Source organism: Bombus flavifrons, chromosome 8, assembly GCF_040668555.2.
Source record: "Bombus flavifrons isolate JBK064 chromosome 8, iyBomFlav1_principal, whole genome shotgun sequence".
NCBI lineage: Eukaryota > Metazoa > Arthropoda > Insecta > Hymenoptera > Apidae > Bombus > Bombus flavifrons.
The window spans coordinates 3,575,315-3,593,047 of record NC_138449.1 but is presented as its reverse complement, the minus strand read 5'-3'; the positions used below and the strand labels follow the sequence as shown (position 1 = coordinate 3,593,047).

Here is a 17,733-nt window from a genome sequence, read left to right as displayed (position 1 = left end):
ATGGTTCATTCGACTGCGGGCTTTAACGACCGCTTTCTCCCACAACCAAGCATTGTGTTACTGATTCGTGCAAATAATTCAGTCGTCTAATTAAAAGCACCCACACATCCTTGTGGACCTATTTCAGGGCCCAGCTCGGGGACACAGATCACAGAGAAGTCACGGATGGTGCACTAGGCCAAAGTCACACACCCGACACGATAACGTGTCGTAACTGGTCGTTAATTAAAGGCAACGGGGGACAGGATGCTGCCACTCAGGAAAGTCGATCGTATCATTTCCATCGGATGTCGTTGGCGAAGTTTGATCTGGCACCTCCTGTCGTTTCATTTCACCGGCAAAGAAAATATTGGCAAAGTTTTCGATGAAAACGCGGCATCCTTCCCGTTCGCATAATCTCTCGCGGACGATTAGATAAGCAAACTTCATAATTGATCTCTCCTTTCTGTTAGCTTTCAACCGGAATCGAAGTCGAACTCGCCAATGACCAACGGGTCCCTTTGGACAAAATTAAATTCCGACGATCGATACGCGAAATGAATTTGCTGGCTTCGCGCGTCCCAACTCGACAAGGGTTAAAAATTGTGGCACGCTGGAAATTGAATTCTATATTGGGTCAAATTGATATTCTTCTTGTTTGTTTGTCATCTTAAGTTTTTATTGGTTACGTGTGTTTATATCAGATGAACTTGATTAATGTGTGAAAGGAAACGTGTTGAGACTTATTTATTACTAGTTCTGAATATCTTTCTCTGTTTTAAAATAAACGGCGATAGGAAAGTTACATATAAAGAGAATTTAATCAGAACAAAGAAGGAAACAGTGTTGCAAGTTGTATGCAACTTGCTGTTTCTTAAGTGGATCATTTCTATGAACCACACGTTCAACAATGACACAGTTAAACATTGAAACTTTCACTGTTTAATCTAGCTAAAAGTCTGCCGGTAACACGAGTCTAAAACTCGTAACAGTTAAGTGAATAATTTAACGTGAGTGAGCGGGAAGTTTACACATTGCCAAAGAATTTCGTTGTTCTATGCTCGGTAAACGTTAATCTTTTATTAAGTAATCCCTTTCAAAATCGTTTTTCCTCTTGAAATTCGCAAATCTTTCAACTGCGACGAATAAAGGTGGAATAAATTCCATTTTGAATTGAGCCATTTTCTTTTTGTTGCTTGCATTAAAATATGTTATAACGAATTATTTGTTCTATTAATAACATTTTAAGGTAACTAATCACATATGGTTCTATATACAATATGATATAATATAAAATTTGTACATAATATAAAAATTTTGAAATAACAAAAAATTGAAACTAAATAAAACAAATCTTACAGTACCAATATTATCTAAAAATTAAATATAAAAAATTCTCTCATAATAAATTTAATCAATATATAAATCGAATTGAGAGAGACTAAAATACAAAGGTCTAGAGATAATCCTTGTCGTGTTTATTTGTGTGCAAGTCCAACTTGATCGATGAAGGTGCAATTATCGAACAGCTGTCGTGGTATCAATGTCTGGCACTGTAACTGTTGCAGTTGCGCAAACTTTCAAGCCCTTTGGGTTAGAATTCCTGCATCCCTAGCAAGAGCTTGCGATCGTCGGCAAACTTTACGACATAGCGCGGAAATACGGTTGAATTTCCACGAAGAATACCAACAAGCTGGTCCTTGTTATTATACTTTCACGTTCTGGTTATTACGTTTGTCACGCCGGATTATTTCGGTACACGTTTAACGTTCGTTCTCGCGCATTTCACATTGCTTTTTATTCGTCGCGCCCCCATTAATTGCCACGAAGAGGAAAATGTATTTGTATAACCGAAGAAACGTACGTACGGTTTTAAGCTCGTAATATTCTTAAATTCTTAATATTTTTAAGAATTAATGTTTCATAATATCTAATTGCCAATTTCATATATTTATCTTAAACTTTGAAATTATTTTTACTTTTATTGAAAGAATATTGATAAACATTTCAGAATCTTCTCGGATTTTTCGAAAGCCTAGAATAGTAGAAAATGGCCTTGAACATAAACGATTTAGCTTTTGCTATGACGCGAGACGAAATATATTTGTCATTTTTAGGAGATTAATTAATATGATTAACAATCTTTTACGCGAATTAAATTTATTCGGTTGAATAAATTTCGTAAACAAATAGAAGATTGTAAAAGAGTGGGTTTTTCAGCTGTTTCTGCTATTTCTATATTTATCTATTGCATATCTTTCACTTTTATCGCTGACCAGGCTTAATTATTCTCAGAGGTAATGACCCTGCAGGTAATTGAGATTTACATAGACGTTATATCGAAGATTGAACTATCGATAACTAATTTGACAGTAACGGGAGGTAGATTTGACACATAGTAACGAGAGTATACTAATATGCTGCAGGTATAATTTCATTCCGATTAGATAACTAACACTGGCGAAATTTCCACAAATTGATTCACTGTCTGGGTCATCACTAAATTGTTGCGTGTGTCGCACAATATTATTTTGTAGTAAATCAAGAATGCCAATGCTAGACAAAACACTTATTTTATTACAATAGAGATTTAATTAAGGTTTAAAACATAGTCCCAATGTTGTAATCAAAATAATTTTATTGTATTTAAGAAAACAAGAAAAATATTTTGTAACTTGAATTCTATTTATAATTTGAATATATTTGAAGTATTTTGTGATTTCTTTTAGTGAAAATTGATATTTTTATATAATAGAGATTTAACCAGTAAGAAAGTAAACAATTTTCACATGGTAAAAACATTTTTACTTTCGTTTCATATACCGTCCTCTTCTAATTTATAACATTAACAATAATTATTAATATCAGTGTAATAATATACTCGATATCCTATATCAATAGCAGTTCAATTGACTAAGAAAATGATATTAAAAAAATAATACAAATTTAAACAAAAGTTGGCACACAATGAACAATATATTTATTCATCTGTAAAGTAAATAGTGCTGAAATTCTTTTGTGATTCTTCTAAAACAATTACATTTCACAATTCGTTAACCATTAAAGACACAATTTAACACGTCAGAAATTTTTCGAAAATCAGGTTACATATTGAAACTTTCAGCACGTTGCCAAATGAACTTCGTTCGTGCAACAAAATCATTCAAGTAGATAATTCTTCAACCATTTTAACCGATCCTGTCGGTAAGCTTTTCACCCTGTATGATCCCATTGAAAATCATCGAACCCGTGTTATAGCGCGAAAGTTTTAGATTAAATCGTCCGTAAAGCATTCTCGATAATGACGCAAAATACACACTGTGATGGCGAAGATGTTCGACAAAAAACTTATTAGCTAACTAACGCTGGTGACTCGGTTTCGATGCGCGTCGTCAGGAAGTTAGTTCAAACCCTCCGGCCAGAAGTTGTATACCGTTGCGACAAGATTGACGATAAACTTGGAGAAGTTGTCAGCAGGAGTGAGTTGCATCTAAAGTTCTTTTCTCGAAGAAGAAACACAGACATGGAACTGTCTCTCGATCTAATGACTATTAACTCAGGAAGAATGTAACAAGAAGTGCTGTTATGGCGATTTTCTGAATATTGCAATTAGCTTCCATTGTATTAAAAAAAGAATCCTATTTTTGAACGAATTTCTTATGTTGTCATTATGATCTATATGAATCTATAGATTCTATAAATAGACAAAAAGAAGATGTAATACGAATTTTTTTAATTTTTCTTTGAATTCTTCTGTCCTTTCAATTATGTTATCATACACGAAAGAAGAGAAAAGAACACGAAGAGCAATTTTTACAATTTTTTTTTGTACGAGCACTTAAAATTAGGCATTCCATGCAACTCGCGCCAAAAGTGTAAGATATTTTCACAATAAAGGTGCAAATATTTTAAAGTAAAACTCATCATTTCATTACGCTATTAATTAAATAAATTAATTCAAAAGTAATCTACACTGCAGCAGCCATTACGTTATGATTAGCAGTTTCATAAGCTAAAAGCTGGAACATAGAAAACGTCGTAATAATATCATTTGCAAAACATTCTATTATATCGTATATACATATAAATTGCGTTTTATACGTGGCGATCGCTTCAATTATCGGTGCCTTCAATTGTAATGTATGGACGTTTCACAATGTTATGGGAACAATTTACCATGATGGTTTTCAATTTGGAAATGCAGCATTTCGACCCGTATTATTGTTTCAAATACAAGGATTATTTTGTATTTAAAATGATACTCTAATAACATAATGGATCATCGTTATCGACTAAATTATTGTTGAACCGCTCTTCAAAAAAGTAGTTTCAAACAGAGTTCGTATAATATTACATAAATTTTAAAAATGCACTAAATGTGTTTGCAACTTTCAACACAAATTTTTTCCGAAAGAAATGTCTGTAAAATACAGTGCAATAAAATTTCGAATGGAAATTCTAATTTTAACTTTTAAGTTTTGAACTATTTTAAAAGCAAAGTGACACACACATATGAATATAAATTTCATAACAGGCGTGGAAATTTTAGTGAAATCTCCAAAAATGTATATTTTTTGCGTCGAAAGATCATGATAATTTTGTAGGAGTTGTAAAATAAATAATCGTGTTATAAACTGTGAATTTATTGGTCGTGTCAAGAGTATCAATTTTACCGGATGATCGTTCGTGATCCTGTATTAATTAACAATCGCATTAACGCGTGATACAGTTTAATTTTCGGAAAGAAGTGACCGATAGATGGACAATTAAACCTGATCCATAAATTGCTGTGGGAAACAAGCGACAACCCATTAAATCTCCTAATGAGACGCGTTACGTGCGACGGAACTGTGGCATCATTATTGCCAATAAAACAATGTTACGTTTGATCGTAAAACAACGAAACTTCGACGCGGTCAGAATGTTTGATCAGTTCAGCGGAATTCTGGAGATACTTTTGATCATCTATTCAGAATTACGTAATTACATGGTTCAATTGCATTTTAATATTTCTACATACATAGATGTTTCACATTGTGTTTTAAAATGTGTTTAAACGATACCTTATGAATTCAGAATATAATATTATAGAAAATTAATAAGCAATTTATATTTTTGATCTTTTAACGTTATATAATATAGATTAATTAAACGGAACTTGCGTAAAATAGTTCATTGTTTTTGTTCTTATTCAAAAGTATAAAATTCACGTAACATATTGCTAGATGTTCTTGCCCATTATATTAGGTCGTCCGAAAAGTTTCTTTCGTTTTATAAGAAAATAATGGATGCACAACATTTTTCGTTTTATATTATTTTATCGAATTACGTATGATCCATTTTGTTTTATCAAGATAAAAATTACAACGTTTGGCAGATTAGGTTTCATGTTTGTATAAAGATGCGTCGTTGTAAAAGACGTGTCTGTAAAAGAAAGACACTTTAAAGACTATTAGGATAACCTAATATATTCACTTTCTCCATATATAAAGGACATCTATATAAATTTCAAAAATACCTCCACACACAAGCGCGAGATCTAAAAACGATATACGTTGTACGTTTATCGTAATCGAAGAGAATTTAGGAATTTATTCAACATCTTGTCGAGTGCGAAAATTGTTTGTCCGACTGGCCGATATCTTCCGCGCTTACACTATTTCCTCGTTGAGAGTCGAAGCAGAACAAAATTTCCAAAGCCATTCCTATGGATCTAATCAAGATTAGATTGGATTCATAGTGTTCCTCGTGTATTGATAGCGGATCGCGGCCGATAGATCAATCTGTGACGGAACAATCGTCAATGTAACAGCATACTAATACAGATGCTTCCGTTCTCGATATCCACGCGTTTCAAATGCCATTAATGAGAATCAGTTGAACGGCGGTCTGTTAAGCGACGAGCCTTTTTTACAGGATTTCTCGTGTCCGCACGAGAATGGCTGCTGATCCCTTGTTAACCGTCAACTAAAATGCAAACTAAATGGTTGCCTGGAATTGATTTTAAGTAATCAAGTAATTTTAAAAAAGATTTTAAGATTTTAAGTAATCATCAGTTTTTAAGTAATTTTTCATAAGATGGATTTTTGGAAATTTAAGTTGTATACCATTCATATACGCAAACAATAGTGTGATACTATTAATTAAACATACTTATATATCTTTTTCTTCAAATCTTGATTTACTATAAAGCTCTTCCCATATGAGCAACCATCCAAAATGAATGAAGGATTACGAGAAAAAAATGAAATCCTGTGGAATAATTAATACATCTTTTTCAAGAGAACATTACGTTTGATAAAACCAACATATTTTCATTATTATAACTAATGTTTCGTACACGAGATGATTATGTTATTTGATCTATTATTTAATAACTTGTAATTAGCATACGTACATATGTCAGTGCGGATTAATAAAACGAATAAATTTCTATAGTCTTGTACCTTCCGGATATTTAGCAACCTCACAAGCGAGAATTTATTAAAACAATATTAAAATTTATATACGCAAAGGCTGGGTAATACGTTGTAGTTTATTACATATTTCATTAAAACATTATATCATGCATACATATTGTTTTATATCGCAAATTTCATAACAGTAAAATACTAATACACCCATTGAGAACCAACGTTGTGTCAACATAATGTTTAATTTACAATTTTTTTTCTCATTATTTTTGTTACAATTAAATTCTATAATTTTATGAAGTTAAAGAAATTAAAACATCTATAACACATTGCGATGTAAATTTTCTTTTTGAATGATAGAAATCTTTTTAATTAACTCATTGCACATTACAATGATTCTGATTTGTCAGGCATATTGGATTATATATAATCTCTTTGTTTTAAGTTATTATTATCGTAATTCAGTCTATTGGTTGCTAGATATCACCAGTTTCTGTGCATGCTGTTTATTCTCTTGTGTAAATAATTGCATCTATGTTAAAAATTGCATGATTTCTATTCCCAACGTTCTTTCTTCATTTTGTCGTTTGTACACGTAAATAAAATTATATTGGGAAAAAGATTAGAGAAATGCAATTCCAAGGAATAAAAAGGAAGAGCAATTTTGTTATATTATCTACGACATTAATTATAGATATCATCGCAGAATAAATGGTAAAAAATTTATCGAGTCATTCAGATTTGTTTATTGATATTATCATCTTTCTATAGCTTTATCTTGTCACAGTCTTAAAAAATTAAAATAAGTTAAGTATTCTATATAACATTTATAACCCTTCCCAAAATACTTAAATTCTTTCTCACTAAAAAAATTGCTTTTTATTTTTTTACCATTTCAATTCTTTTATAAAATTAATATGTAATATATAATGCATATTATTCCTTCTTCAACTTTACATTATGAGTTATAACATACAAAAGCTAAATAATGACTGTCCGAAACCTTGTAGTTAGACACTGATTATCGCGCCAGCCCAGTTACATAACCAAATATTTGAGAATATATTCAAAACACCGACATTATCTGGCCGCCTGTGCAAATCGCGAGAAGTGCTGATAGCGTTCGCGTTTTAAACGTTTGCCTACTCTATGTCACCGGAATAGTTTCACGTGTGTCGTGGTCGCGTCGAACTTTCTGCAAAGATCAGTCTCCGGAAATCTTTGTGCGAAAAAAGTAACAAATATTTTAGTTTCGAAACTGACCGCGTGTCAGTTAAAGAACTGTTTCTCATGTATAAGTTTGGATCTGGGAAACTTTAAATAGAAGTGAGTGAAAGTAATATGTCTATATACTCTTCTGTGCGTACGTATTCGAACACTTACATATTTGCGGCTTTTGCAAAAACATCTTATGACTAGTTTTTTTAATGAATTTATTATGTTATCCTATAATCTTGATATTATTCTTGGATTAAATAAGAAATATTTATTAATAAACAATATTGATAAAGTTACTGTACAAATCGGTAACCGAAAACGTAAATAGATTGAAATCATCAGCACGCATGCATCGCTCTGATCTCATGATCATCAATCTCAAATGGTTGATACCCACCTAAAAGTATAGAAATATATACCAAACTTTATAAGAAATGAACATATCAAGGTAGCACAGCGAAGAAGTAACAGACAGAGAATAAAATCATCTGAAACTTCTTTTTTATCATTTTAACACTCATACATTTTTATCATGATCATATGATTCCTACATGTACGTTTTCTCTTACCTATCTCTATAATAATTCTATCAATATTATTTGTTATAATAAATATTGTTTAATGTTGGCCGAAAATGGCAATAAGATTATAGGACAGTATAATAAATCCATAAAAGAAACTAAGGTAGGTATTTATGCGAAATCCGCAAATATTTAAATATTCAACTGCTCGTGGACGGGAGATAGATAAACTGCAGTGAAAATGGATGATTGCAATGTACAGGGATTTCGTAGAATTTCTCTCAAAATTTTCTCAGTTTTGGATGCTCCAAGCACGAAAGGAAGTGAAGTGCGGTAATAGTATAATTTGCAAATTAAGTAAAACATATTTCTATTAAACAATTTATTAAGTTGTTGCATAGATGAAATAACTAAATTTTTAATAAAACTTCCAATGTTGCCAGTTTCATTGAAAATGATGTTTAGTGATTTTATTGAAATTTATTAATTTCGTGTTAAATAGAAACATAGGACACGGATGTATTTTCAAGTAAAACTTAAATGTCTCTTGAAGTTGCTAATCAGAAATCTCGAAATTTCAAAATATCGTCTGATCGCAAACAGGTATGAATTCTAGTGAAATTTCTGGATTTAACTGTTTAAATTCAGATATATATAATATGAAACTATGAGCTTTCACTAACTTCACTAAACTTTTTAGAGGAAATGGAATATTTTCATTATTCTTATTAAGAATCTACTGAAAATGTCCTGAGTAACATTTATTTTTCTTCTTCTTATCGCAACGTGATCTGAAAAAACAAAAAAATTCGCTTTTAAAATACAATGCAAAGAGAATATATTACACGGTGTAAAAATAGCGCTTAACGCAATTTAATTGTTCAAAAGCATGAAAAAATATTGATTCTATCAATATCGTGAACGAAACGTATACGCTCGGTTCAGGTTTCTTCACCATATCGATAACGATTCGAAATGTCGCGGTAGGTTATTCGCTGATTCTCATTAAATTTTCCTCGCGTCGACAGAATAGCGCTGCACAGAGACCTTGTTTGCGTAAATCAGTGTCCTCGAAACGGTCTGACGAAGAACCGCGATAAAGTGCCTCGGTTTTCTAAATGAAATATTATAAAAGGAGGCGTCAGATTCGTCGCTTGTAAAGATCGTACGTTTGCGTTTCATTATTTATACGTACATTTAAAGAGCTTCAGTGTAATTTCATTCGTTTATTAGAACATTGAAAGTGATTTAATAGTAGTGGGAACGAAAAATCCACATATTTCTTATATTTTCAAATTTTCTTTTCAAATTTAGTAATTTAGAATTTAGAATTAATTGCATCTTTTTAATTATTTATTTTTCATCTTCGCTAATCATATTCCTTTATAAATCAATCAGCAAGTAGCTGCAGACTATTATACGATTGCAAAACAGGCATCATTTCGATAATGCTTTTTTACAATATTTATTATTGGAAGAAATCAATTCAAGTCGTTATTCTTTTCTATTTTTCTTAATCGAGGAATTATATCTATAATTTTTCACTTTTACCATGTAAGTAAAGTTCCATCAAGAAATACTTTAAGTTGAACAAAGAAAAATAAAAGCGACACAAAAAATTAATAAAGATATAGTTTCCGTGGCTGTTTCGCAATTATAGATAAAATATTTAAACATGGGATAATACTTAGTACCATATCCAAAAGTCAATTTACATTCGATTGTTCAATTTCCTTTTCATTTTTAAAGTTCACATATTTAGATACATAGATCGCATATTAAATATAACATAGATCTTTCTTTTAAAAAGAAACATTGTATCTTGAGCATTCGACGCATAACTTGACACGCACTGCTTCCGGATCATTCTCACGACAATCACGACCCCCCGAATTTGACGCTTGCCGATAGGAACGTAGAGATGCCGTGCCGTCTTCATGGATGTTCTTACCTAGATACAATGCATACCGATCAAGAAATCCACGTGTATGTCACGTATTTCTGCGGCGCGAGTGACAAAGCCTCCGTGCCGTGTGCTGATGTATAATACGCGAACTTCGAATTTCCATTCCCATTGGCATTCACGAAGCGTGAGGCTTCTCTGAAAAATATCCGTTCGCGGCCTGTCTGAGCACTGAAAACCTGTCGAAAGCGCGGAGTATCAGTATCTCCTTTACCGGACCATCGATCCATGAAAAACACGGGGTGAACGACACGTCGAACGGGTTATCGACGGACCCCCCGCGCGCCGGACTCTCGTTCACCGTTATTTCAACCCATCACGTCAGGGAAAACCCGTCGCGTTTTACGGGCCAGTTCCGATTGTCCAACAAAGACACCGAACGAACTTTGTTTAATGCCTGTCCAACTTTTGACATCTTTAAGATTGTTAAACTTTATAATCGAGAGGATTTTTTAGTATTAAAGATACCACTTCTATGTTTTGCGATCTAAAGATTGTTGGACTTTATCGTTGTTAAATTTTGTTGTTGTTAAAGGTTGCTGAATTTTAAGATCGGAGTATCGAAATAGTGGGATGGATATAGTTTTATATATTTTATATGTTTGATTCTTTGAAAAAAGTAGTTTGGATAGGAGGATTTATACTATACATATTTATCAGAGAATTTATATGGCAGTATAAACAATTATATGGTATCATAAACAATTTATAATATACAAGTTTATAATACATTAAAGACAATACTTAACTTACATAAAATTAGTATTTTATTCAATATGTAGTATGTTGGTGAATATGTCATTTCTTTTTGAGAATTTGTATTAAAGTAATACATGAGATTTTATTCAGTTTATTACAAATATGTATATGAATGAGTCTAGTTTTTTTGGAACATCCAGAAAATAAATTCAGAAATCAACTATTTCAGGAAATATATAAAAAAAGTAAAAAAGGACGAAATTATTATTGAAAATTCTAATTAAAAATTTTAACTCATCTTAACTAGCGGAAAATAAAATATAAACTATCCTAATTACAGAACTCACTATGCACACATAAGCAGAAAATCTATTGAGTTTAGTTCCGAAATCGATAACCGCGTTGAAGTATCGTCAGAAACTGCCACATGAACTTCATTTAATATTTATTAAATGATGTACACTATAAAAACAATTTTAAATAAATCAAATTGAGTTGTGTCCTGAATAAAATTCAGCTTTTATTTAATGTACAGCTTCCAATTTGTAAATTCATCCTGTATACTTTTCTCGATATTTTCTCTGATAACAAATTTTCTACGTATGCTCTATCACTTACGCAGCACCCTTGTATACTCGCATTGATCGCAACATGCATAATAATACGACGCAATTACAATTTGGTGGAGGATTACATTATACATCATGTTATTCCCAATACTCATGTAAATAATCCGTACCTACGAATAAATCACAGTTGCCTTGCCAAGAAATACGCTATCTGTAAAATAAATTAACCGCGATTCGATTACCTTTGTATTAAATTTCATTTCAGTATTATTCGCGAAATCGAATCTAATAATCATATGTAAATACTGATTGCAGCATATAATGTTTTAAATAAAATATAAATATTTATAAAATTTTATGAATATTTTATAAATATTTTTAATAAAATATTATGTTATAAAAAAATGTGCGCTGTGTTTAATTTTTCTTGATATTATTTCTATCGCATTTGCGTAAAGATTCAGCTAGATTGTCGGCTTCTTGTAAATAACCATACGAGGAATGGTCGATATAACTTATTGGCACTTACTTGTGCATTGTTTTCTCTCCCTCCTTTTTATTTCTTCTGGACCAATCTCCTCTATTCATATATTTCTCGCGTATACACAGTGGACACACGAACGAACAAGTTTAAATCGGTTGGTATAGGAGCGAAAGACTCGCCCCTAACACCTACAGTTATGCAAGGGATGATTATGTTCGACAACAATGTGGCTGATGTTACTACCAGCAGTACGATGTCACCGATTAATTGCACCACGGTAGTCTACGCCTTTCCGGAAGAGGATCGTGTCGTTGTCGGATATATCAATGAATGGATCAATGCCTATTCGTTTATATCGAGTAAGTATCGAGGTACACTTTGAACCCTTTTTCTCGTTCGATCTGTCGGTAAGTCTACTTTATCGGTTCCACTCACTGAATTTTGTTTCCCCACTCAACTTTATCGACGAATGAAAGATACTATGTGGGAAGATGTCGGTATAGGGAGAATTCGTTCTTATCAGATGTTGGAAGAATAGTTAATTATCGGGATATTACTTGCGATCGATAATTTACTATATCTGAATTAGGCAATAATCCTTTATACTGACTATTGATAATATTACTTCCTTTTATACCATATGGTATATGTTAAACAATGTTAAGAAGGTATTATTTTTATGGTATTTCAAATAAGAGATTAAATAATAATGAAAAAGATTGAAAATTATAGAAATGGTTGTATGCCTAGATAATGAACTTTTTAGTGTATTTATTTGCATCACGTAGAAAAGCGAAGGATAGTTGAAGACCATAGTAGAAAAACACAGTAGTGCATTCCATTGCTCGAAACAGCGATTTATTTATGAGATTTGCAGTCTAAATGATTGCGCATTTGTGTTTGGCATTGCATTTAGAACAGTAGACAGAATTTTTAGCAAATTTGCATGCGATTTGAACCTTTCCGAATCTCCTATAATTAATTTCAATTTTAGTTAAATACTTATACTGTATCATTATTATATTTTACTCGATTCGTTTTATACAGAAAATCAAGAAAAGTTCTACCTCTACATCATAGTGTCGGTCACAGCCGGTATTTTAATTTTTCTGGGCTTGGTAATTGGACGACTTCTTGTCAGTCGTCACCGTGCAAAAAGAGATGCAAAATTCCATGCAAATAACGAAGCGCTTCCAAATGGATTCACCGATGACATTTCGGAGATCGACGCGGATATTGATCTTACCACGCCGGTACCAGTCCCAATGCAAGACACAAGGTTCGTTCAACCCATTTAATTCTTTTTTCAAACAAGTCAATGTATTCGTTCAATATAATGTTCTTTATATGTCAAAGATTTTTATCAATCATGGAAATTCTGGAATTCTGATGTTTAAATTGTAGTGTTAACGAATTGTTTTATATATACTATACATATTATATATAATGGATATATCCTCATCAAAATTTCAATATAATTAATATTTTCAAAAATTAAATAAACGTCATATAAATCAAGTACTATACTTAGATAAAACCAAATAAAAAAAGCGAGATTTCTAAATTAACTAAATTCGTTCCAGGATTCCAGAGACTCAGCTAGCCGAGAGGCTCCACGGCGATCGTTACTACGCGGAAACCAGGATACCAATGTCGCCCACCACGATGCACCCAGCGCCAGGACACTACCCTGGCAACACAGGTGTCAGGGTGGATTTAGGTAACCATATGGTGGGCACAGATAGCCTCCATACGATTCTACGTCCAGAAAATCCACGGAGCATGAGCACGAAAAGCTATTACTACGGCTGACAGGAGGAAGGGGGTGTCCCGCGCGAGGGACGGCCCCCGTCCTTGAGCCCGGTACCAGAAGTGAGCACGCGGAAGTACTGCTTTTAATCGAGAGACCGATTTTCTATGGAACAGCGAACGAAGCCGCTGTAAAAAGCAGGCGTTCCATACTAACGAACGCTAACTCGTCGTCGATTGGAATCGTTGTTTCTTCGAGCGAAAATCAAGGGGGCCTTCGTCTTGGTACCGGAAACGAGCACGTGGTGGTGACCCTCTTTTCATATATATCATCATTTCTTTCTTCTCCAATATGGAACTTTCAAAAGAAACCGGAAAATTTGATGAAAAATTCGATTTCCACGAGAAAGAAATCAGAAGAGAATAGAATCGTACCACAGTACCTTGAAGATTATTTCAATTGGTGTTTTCAAGGAATATTCATGGTTCGTACGCTTTTAATACCGGAATTGACGGTATTTGATCCGTGCAGATCAACCTCATGAAACAGATGGAAATTTAGTTGGATGCTGAGCGTTGGGAGTGAACAAACTTGTTATCTTTCGCTGTGGGATTGTTCTATGCGTGCCGCTGCCCGACACCAGAAGCGAACGAGAGCTTGGCTACTGAGGTAGGAACTTTAACGAGAGCGTTGTAAATACGACGTCGGTGTACTGAAAGTTTCACCTATTTCTATGGAAATTCTAATGAGAAGCTCTGTTAGAAATAAAAATTCATTTGAGTGAAGATTCCTTCAGACACCGATCGAGGACAGGGATATTAAAAAAAGAAAACCCTTATTGTTTGTTGAAGATAATGTTATTGAAAATAGTACTGTTTTTGATAAGAAACTGCGATTATAAAAGGCTGGATTATCGATTAGGAGGTATAAGTAAATACGTTGAATATAAATGACGGAAATAGAACGTTTTTACGCGGGCAGCATCCGTTTTTGCGATCGATACCGGAAGTAAATATCTGCAATGTCGTCGTGTAAGATGATTATGATTGTAAGTAGATTTTGATATCAGAATTGGGTAAAAAGAATTGTGAGAAGTGGGGGCAAAGGAAGAAAGTAACAATCGATACCGGAAAAAGGTTTATTCTGGTCTATAGTTTAGAACTCAACCCAGACAGCACAGAGACGCTTTATGGATATTTTAAAGAAATCTAATAATGTCATTTTCAAATATCTCAAAGATATCCTTTAACGCCTTAAAGAGATTATCATCTTACACCAAACTTTTCAAGATACTGACATATTTACTTATTTTATCTTAGTGAGAAGAATAATTATATTAATAATACTTATATTACAATAATATCTATTTGTAAGACATCTTTAAGTCGAAACATTTGGACAAACTTATACTTCGTGTGCTGTGTGGGGATAATTATTTAATTTGCGATTGAATTCTGATATGTTTCAGTTTTCTACATGAGAAAGCTCGATAATGAAAAACAAAATAAATTTATATAAATTGCAATTATAATTTAACGGGACAAGGAATTTTTTTATCATTTCTTCTATTTTTAAAGTCAATAATTAGAATTCTATATCATACAAATTTTCTGCGTGAATTATTTCCATTAGTAGATCAAAATTGAAATATTTTAGTAAGAATTTCATGAAAATGAAAAAGGAGTATCACTGCCTATGGAACAGTAATAACAATAATAATAAATCTGCAAAAAAGGCGGATCAGTATCCTATGTGTACGTACAATAATTTGTCATTCAAGAATCAAGTTTTTCTAACGAAAATCACGCACACACTTCTTTAAAAGAAAAAACAATACATATCTGCGTCATTTGTGTACAGCAATAAACAATCGCAACTTTTTCCATTCGAAAAATCATTTCTCCTTGTCGAAAGATCGAGAAGACTGTCTGAAAAATATATATCACTGCCTAGTCGATGAGAAAATAAAATACGGGTCCTTTCTTGTTAACCAGATTTTCTTAGATTTTTCTCAAACCGGACTATGCTACCGACGTTGTCACACTTAAAGATGATTCATGTGATAGGAACAAATGTTGATAGCGTAGTGGTCTTGATAATAATTTTTCTAGTACGAACTTGTAGCATATTTCTCTTGTTGGAAAGAAAGAATAAAAGAATAGAAAATTATGTGTGGCTCAAAATATAAATTTATATGTTAGTATTTTCTTACGAATTCGTCTATAAATTTTATGAATAATTAGAAGGTGCTTCAGAGCTAACATGAACTTTATAAATATGGCTTATGAATTTTTACTATGAATACATTATTATGTTTTAGCAGATTATATTTAGAAATAACTTCAAAATTATAATTCTTTCTAAACATTAATGAAAATTTTATAATTAAGTATTTGAGCGACGCATAACATCATCGTCATCTACAATGAAGACATTTACATTATTAGTCGGTAATATTGTTTAGATTTCTTTCGATTAAAGCTCAGTGCACCGGAACGAACAGTCAGCGATCAGAGGATCAATATTGCAATCGATGGACGAACGAACACAACACGATCGAACGACACGAATCGACGATCGATCGATCTTCCTAGAATAATATCAATCTCTAATTAGTACCGTAAGAAAAATAAAAAATGAACCAAAAAAGTAAATAAAAAAAAGGAAGGGAAAGAAAACAAGAACCATGTGGATCGAACGCTTAATTTCAATCTAAATTGATTGAAATCTGGATTCATTATGATCGATGGTTAACCGTTTATTTCTAAGAAAACAGGAAATCGATCGATCTCAACGAAGTTACAGCGGTTTTGTATCTGGAATACACGCAACAAAAAAAAAAAAAAAAAAGAAAAAAACAAAAAATGAAACGCACCGCGAAACGACTTTTATAGAGAAACGATCTGTATGTATATCACGCTGTAAATAGAAACAATGTAATGTACGGTAATTATTAAGAAATTCAAGCAAAGAGAGAGGGAAAGAAAGAATGTGTGTTGTATGTAAGAGAATATTGTACCTAGATCGAAAGTGTAATGTAATCGGAGGTTTCGTAATCAACAACTTGCTCTCTGTGCCATTGTATCGATTTTACGAAGGAATGAAAGCTTTTAGTTGTATTTTTAATTAATCGATAATGGGTCCTTCAACTGGAATTTTGTATAGTTCGAAGGAATTAACCTTATTAAGTGAGGATTCACAGTGCCATTCGTTCTCGCATATGATATAAGGTTCTTTTTATTTAGACGTTTATTTTAAGATGATAGTGTAAGTAATAATTATTCATTTGTACATTAATTCTTATGCTGTATGTTTGTACACTCATCGGGGCGCTATCGCAAATAACGAGGATGCAGTATATTTAATATTTAAGAATTATAAGGTTAACATTCTAGTAATTGAATAGCTCATTGAAGTTGCGTAACGAGAATAGCACGAGAAACAGAAATTTCTTATATACTTGTATACTTGTATACCTGTATATTTATATTTTTGTATACTTGTATTTAAGAAGAAAAATGTAGATTATATAAAATCACATTTTACTCCGAAAAAAGTGATTTTAGGTTCTCACATTGGTTTCTTTATTTCTTACATTCATGTTAGGTTTTTCACGTCTTAAAATTATATATGAACTTTTATGCTTTAGTATTCTGTATAATTGCATACGTTTTGAAATATTCTTTCCGATTAAAATTCATATTAAATTTCGTTAACTTTTTTTTACTCGACCAAAACATTCGTATTAAAAGTACAAGAGATGAAAATGAAGCATGATACTCATTGACAATAACGGAATTAAAATAAACACATTTTGGTCTCAGAGTTCAATACACCAATTTCAATTCAAGCTTTATTTCTATCGTCGAAACATATTTCGAAAAAGGTGATTCTCTCACGCGACTAAGCGGCCGACTATAACAATGTACCCCATAACAACAATGGAACAGTTCACACAACTTTTCGTGTAACAAACGATTTTACAACTGGTTGAATCCAACAATAGACCATGCAATAAACAATCAAATATCTGTACCAAGCAATTAATTCTACAAAATGGCTTACTTTTGCTGGCTATAAACTACCATAACATACCAAAAATGGAAGCTTAGAAAATAATTATTTACTAAATACATG

General features: G+C 32.4%; 1 protein-coding gene across 6 annotated transcripts in view; it reads left to right on the top strand.

Moving 5' to 3' along the window:
• LOC138182791 (protein eva-1) overlaps nt 1–17,307 on the top strand; it is a 334,209-nt gene extending 316,902 nt beyond the window's left edge. For 5 of the 6 annotated variants that reach the window (XM_069119013.1, XM_069119014.1, XM_069119009.1 and 2 more), the window contains exons 8-10: nt 11,972–12,205; nt 12,894–13,125; nt 13,430–17,307. In XM_069119013.1, coding sequence (XP_068975114.1) covers nt 11,972–12,205; nt 12,894–13,125; nt 13,430–13,658 — 695 coding nt within the window. In that variant the 3' untranslated portion in view covers nt 13,659–17,307. The remainder of the gene's footprint in view (nt 1–11,971; nt 12,206–12,893; nt 13,126–13,429) is intronic. The other variant, XM_069119015.1, reaches the window with a different exon arrangement.
• The last annotated feature ends 426 nt before the right edge of the window (nt 17,308–17,733 follow it).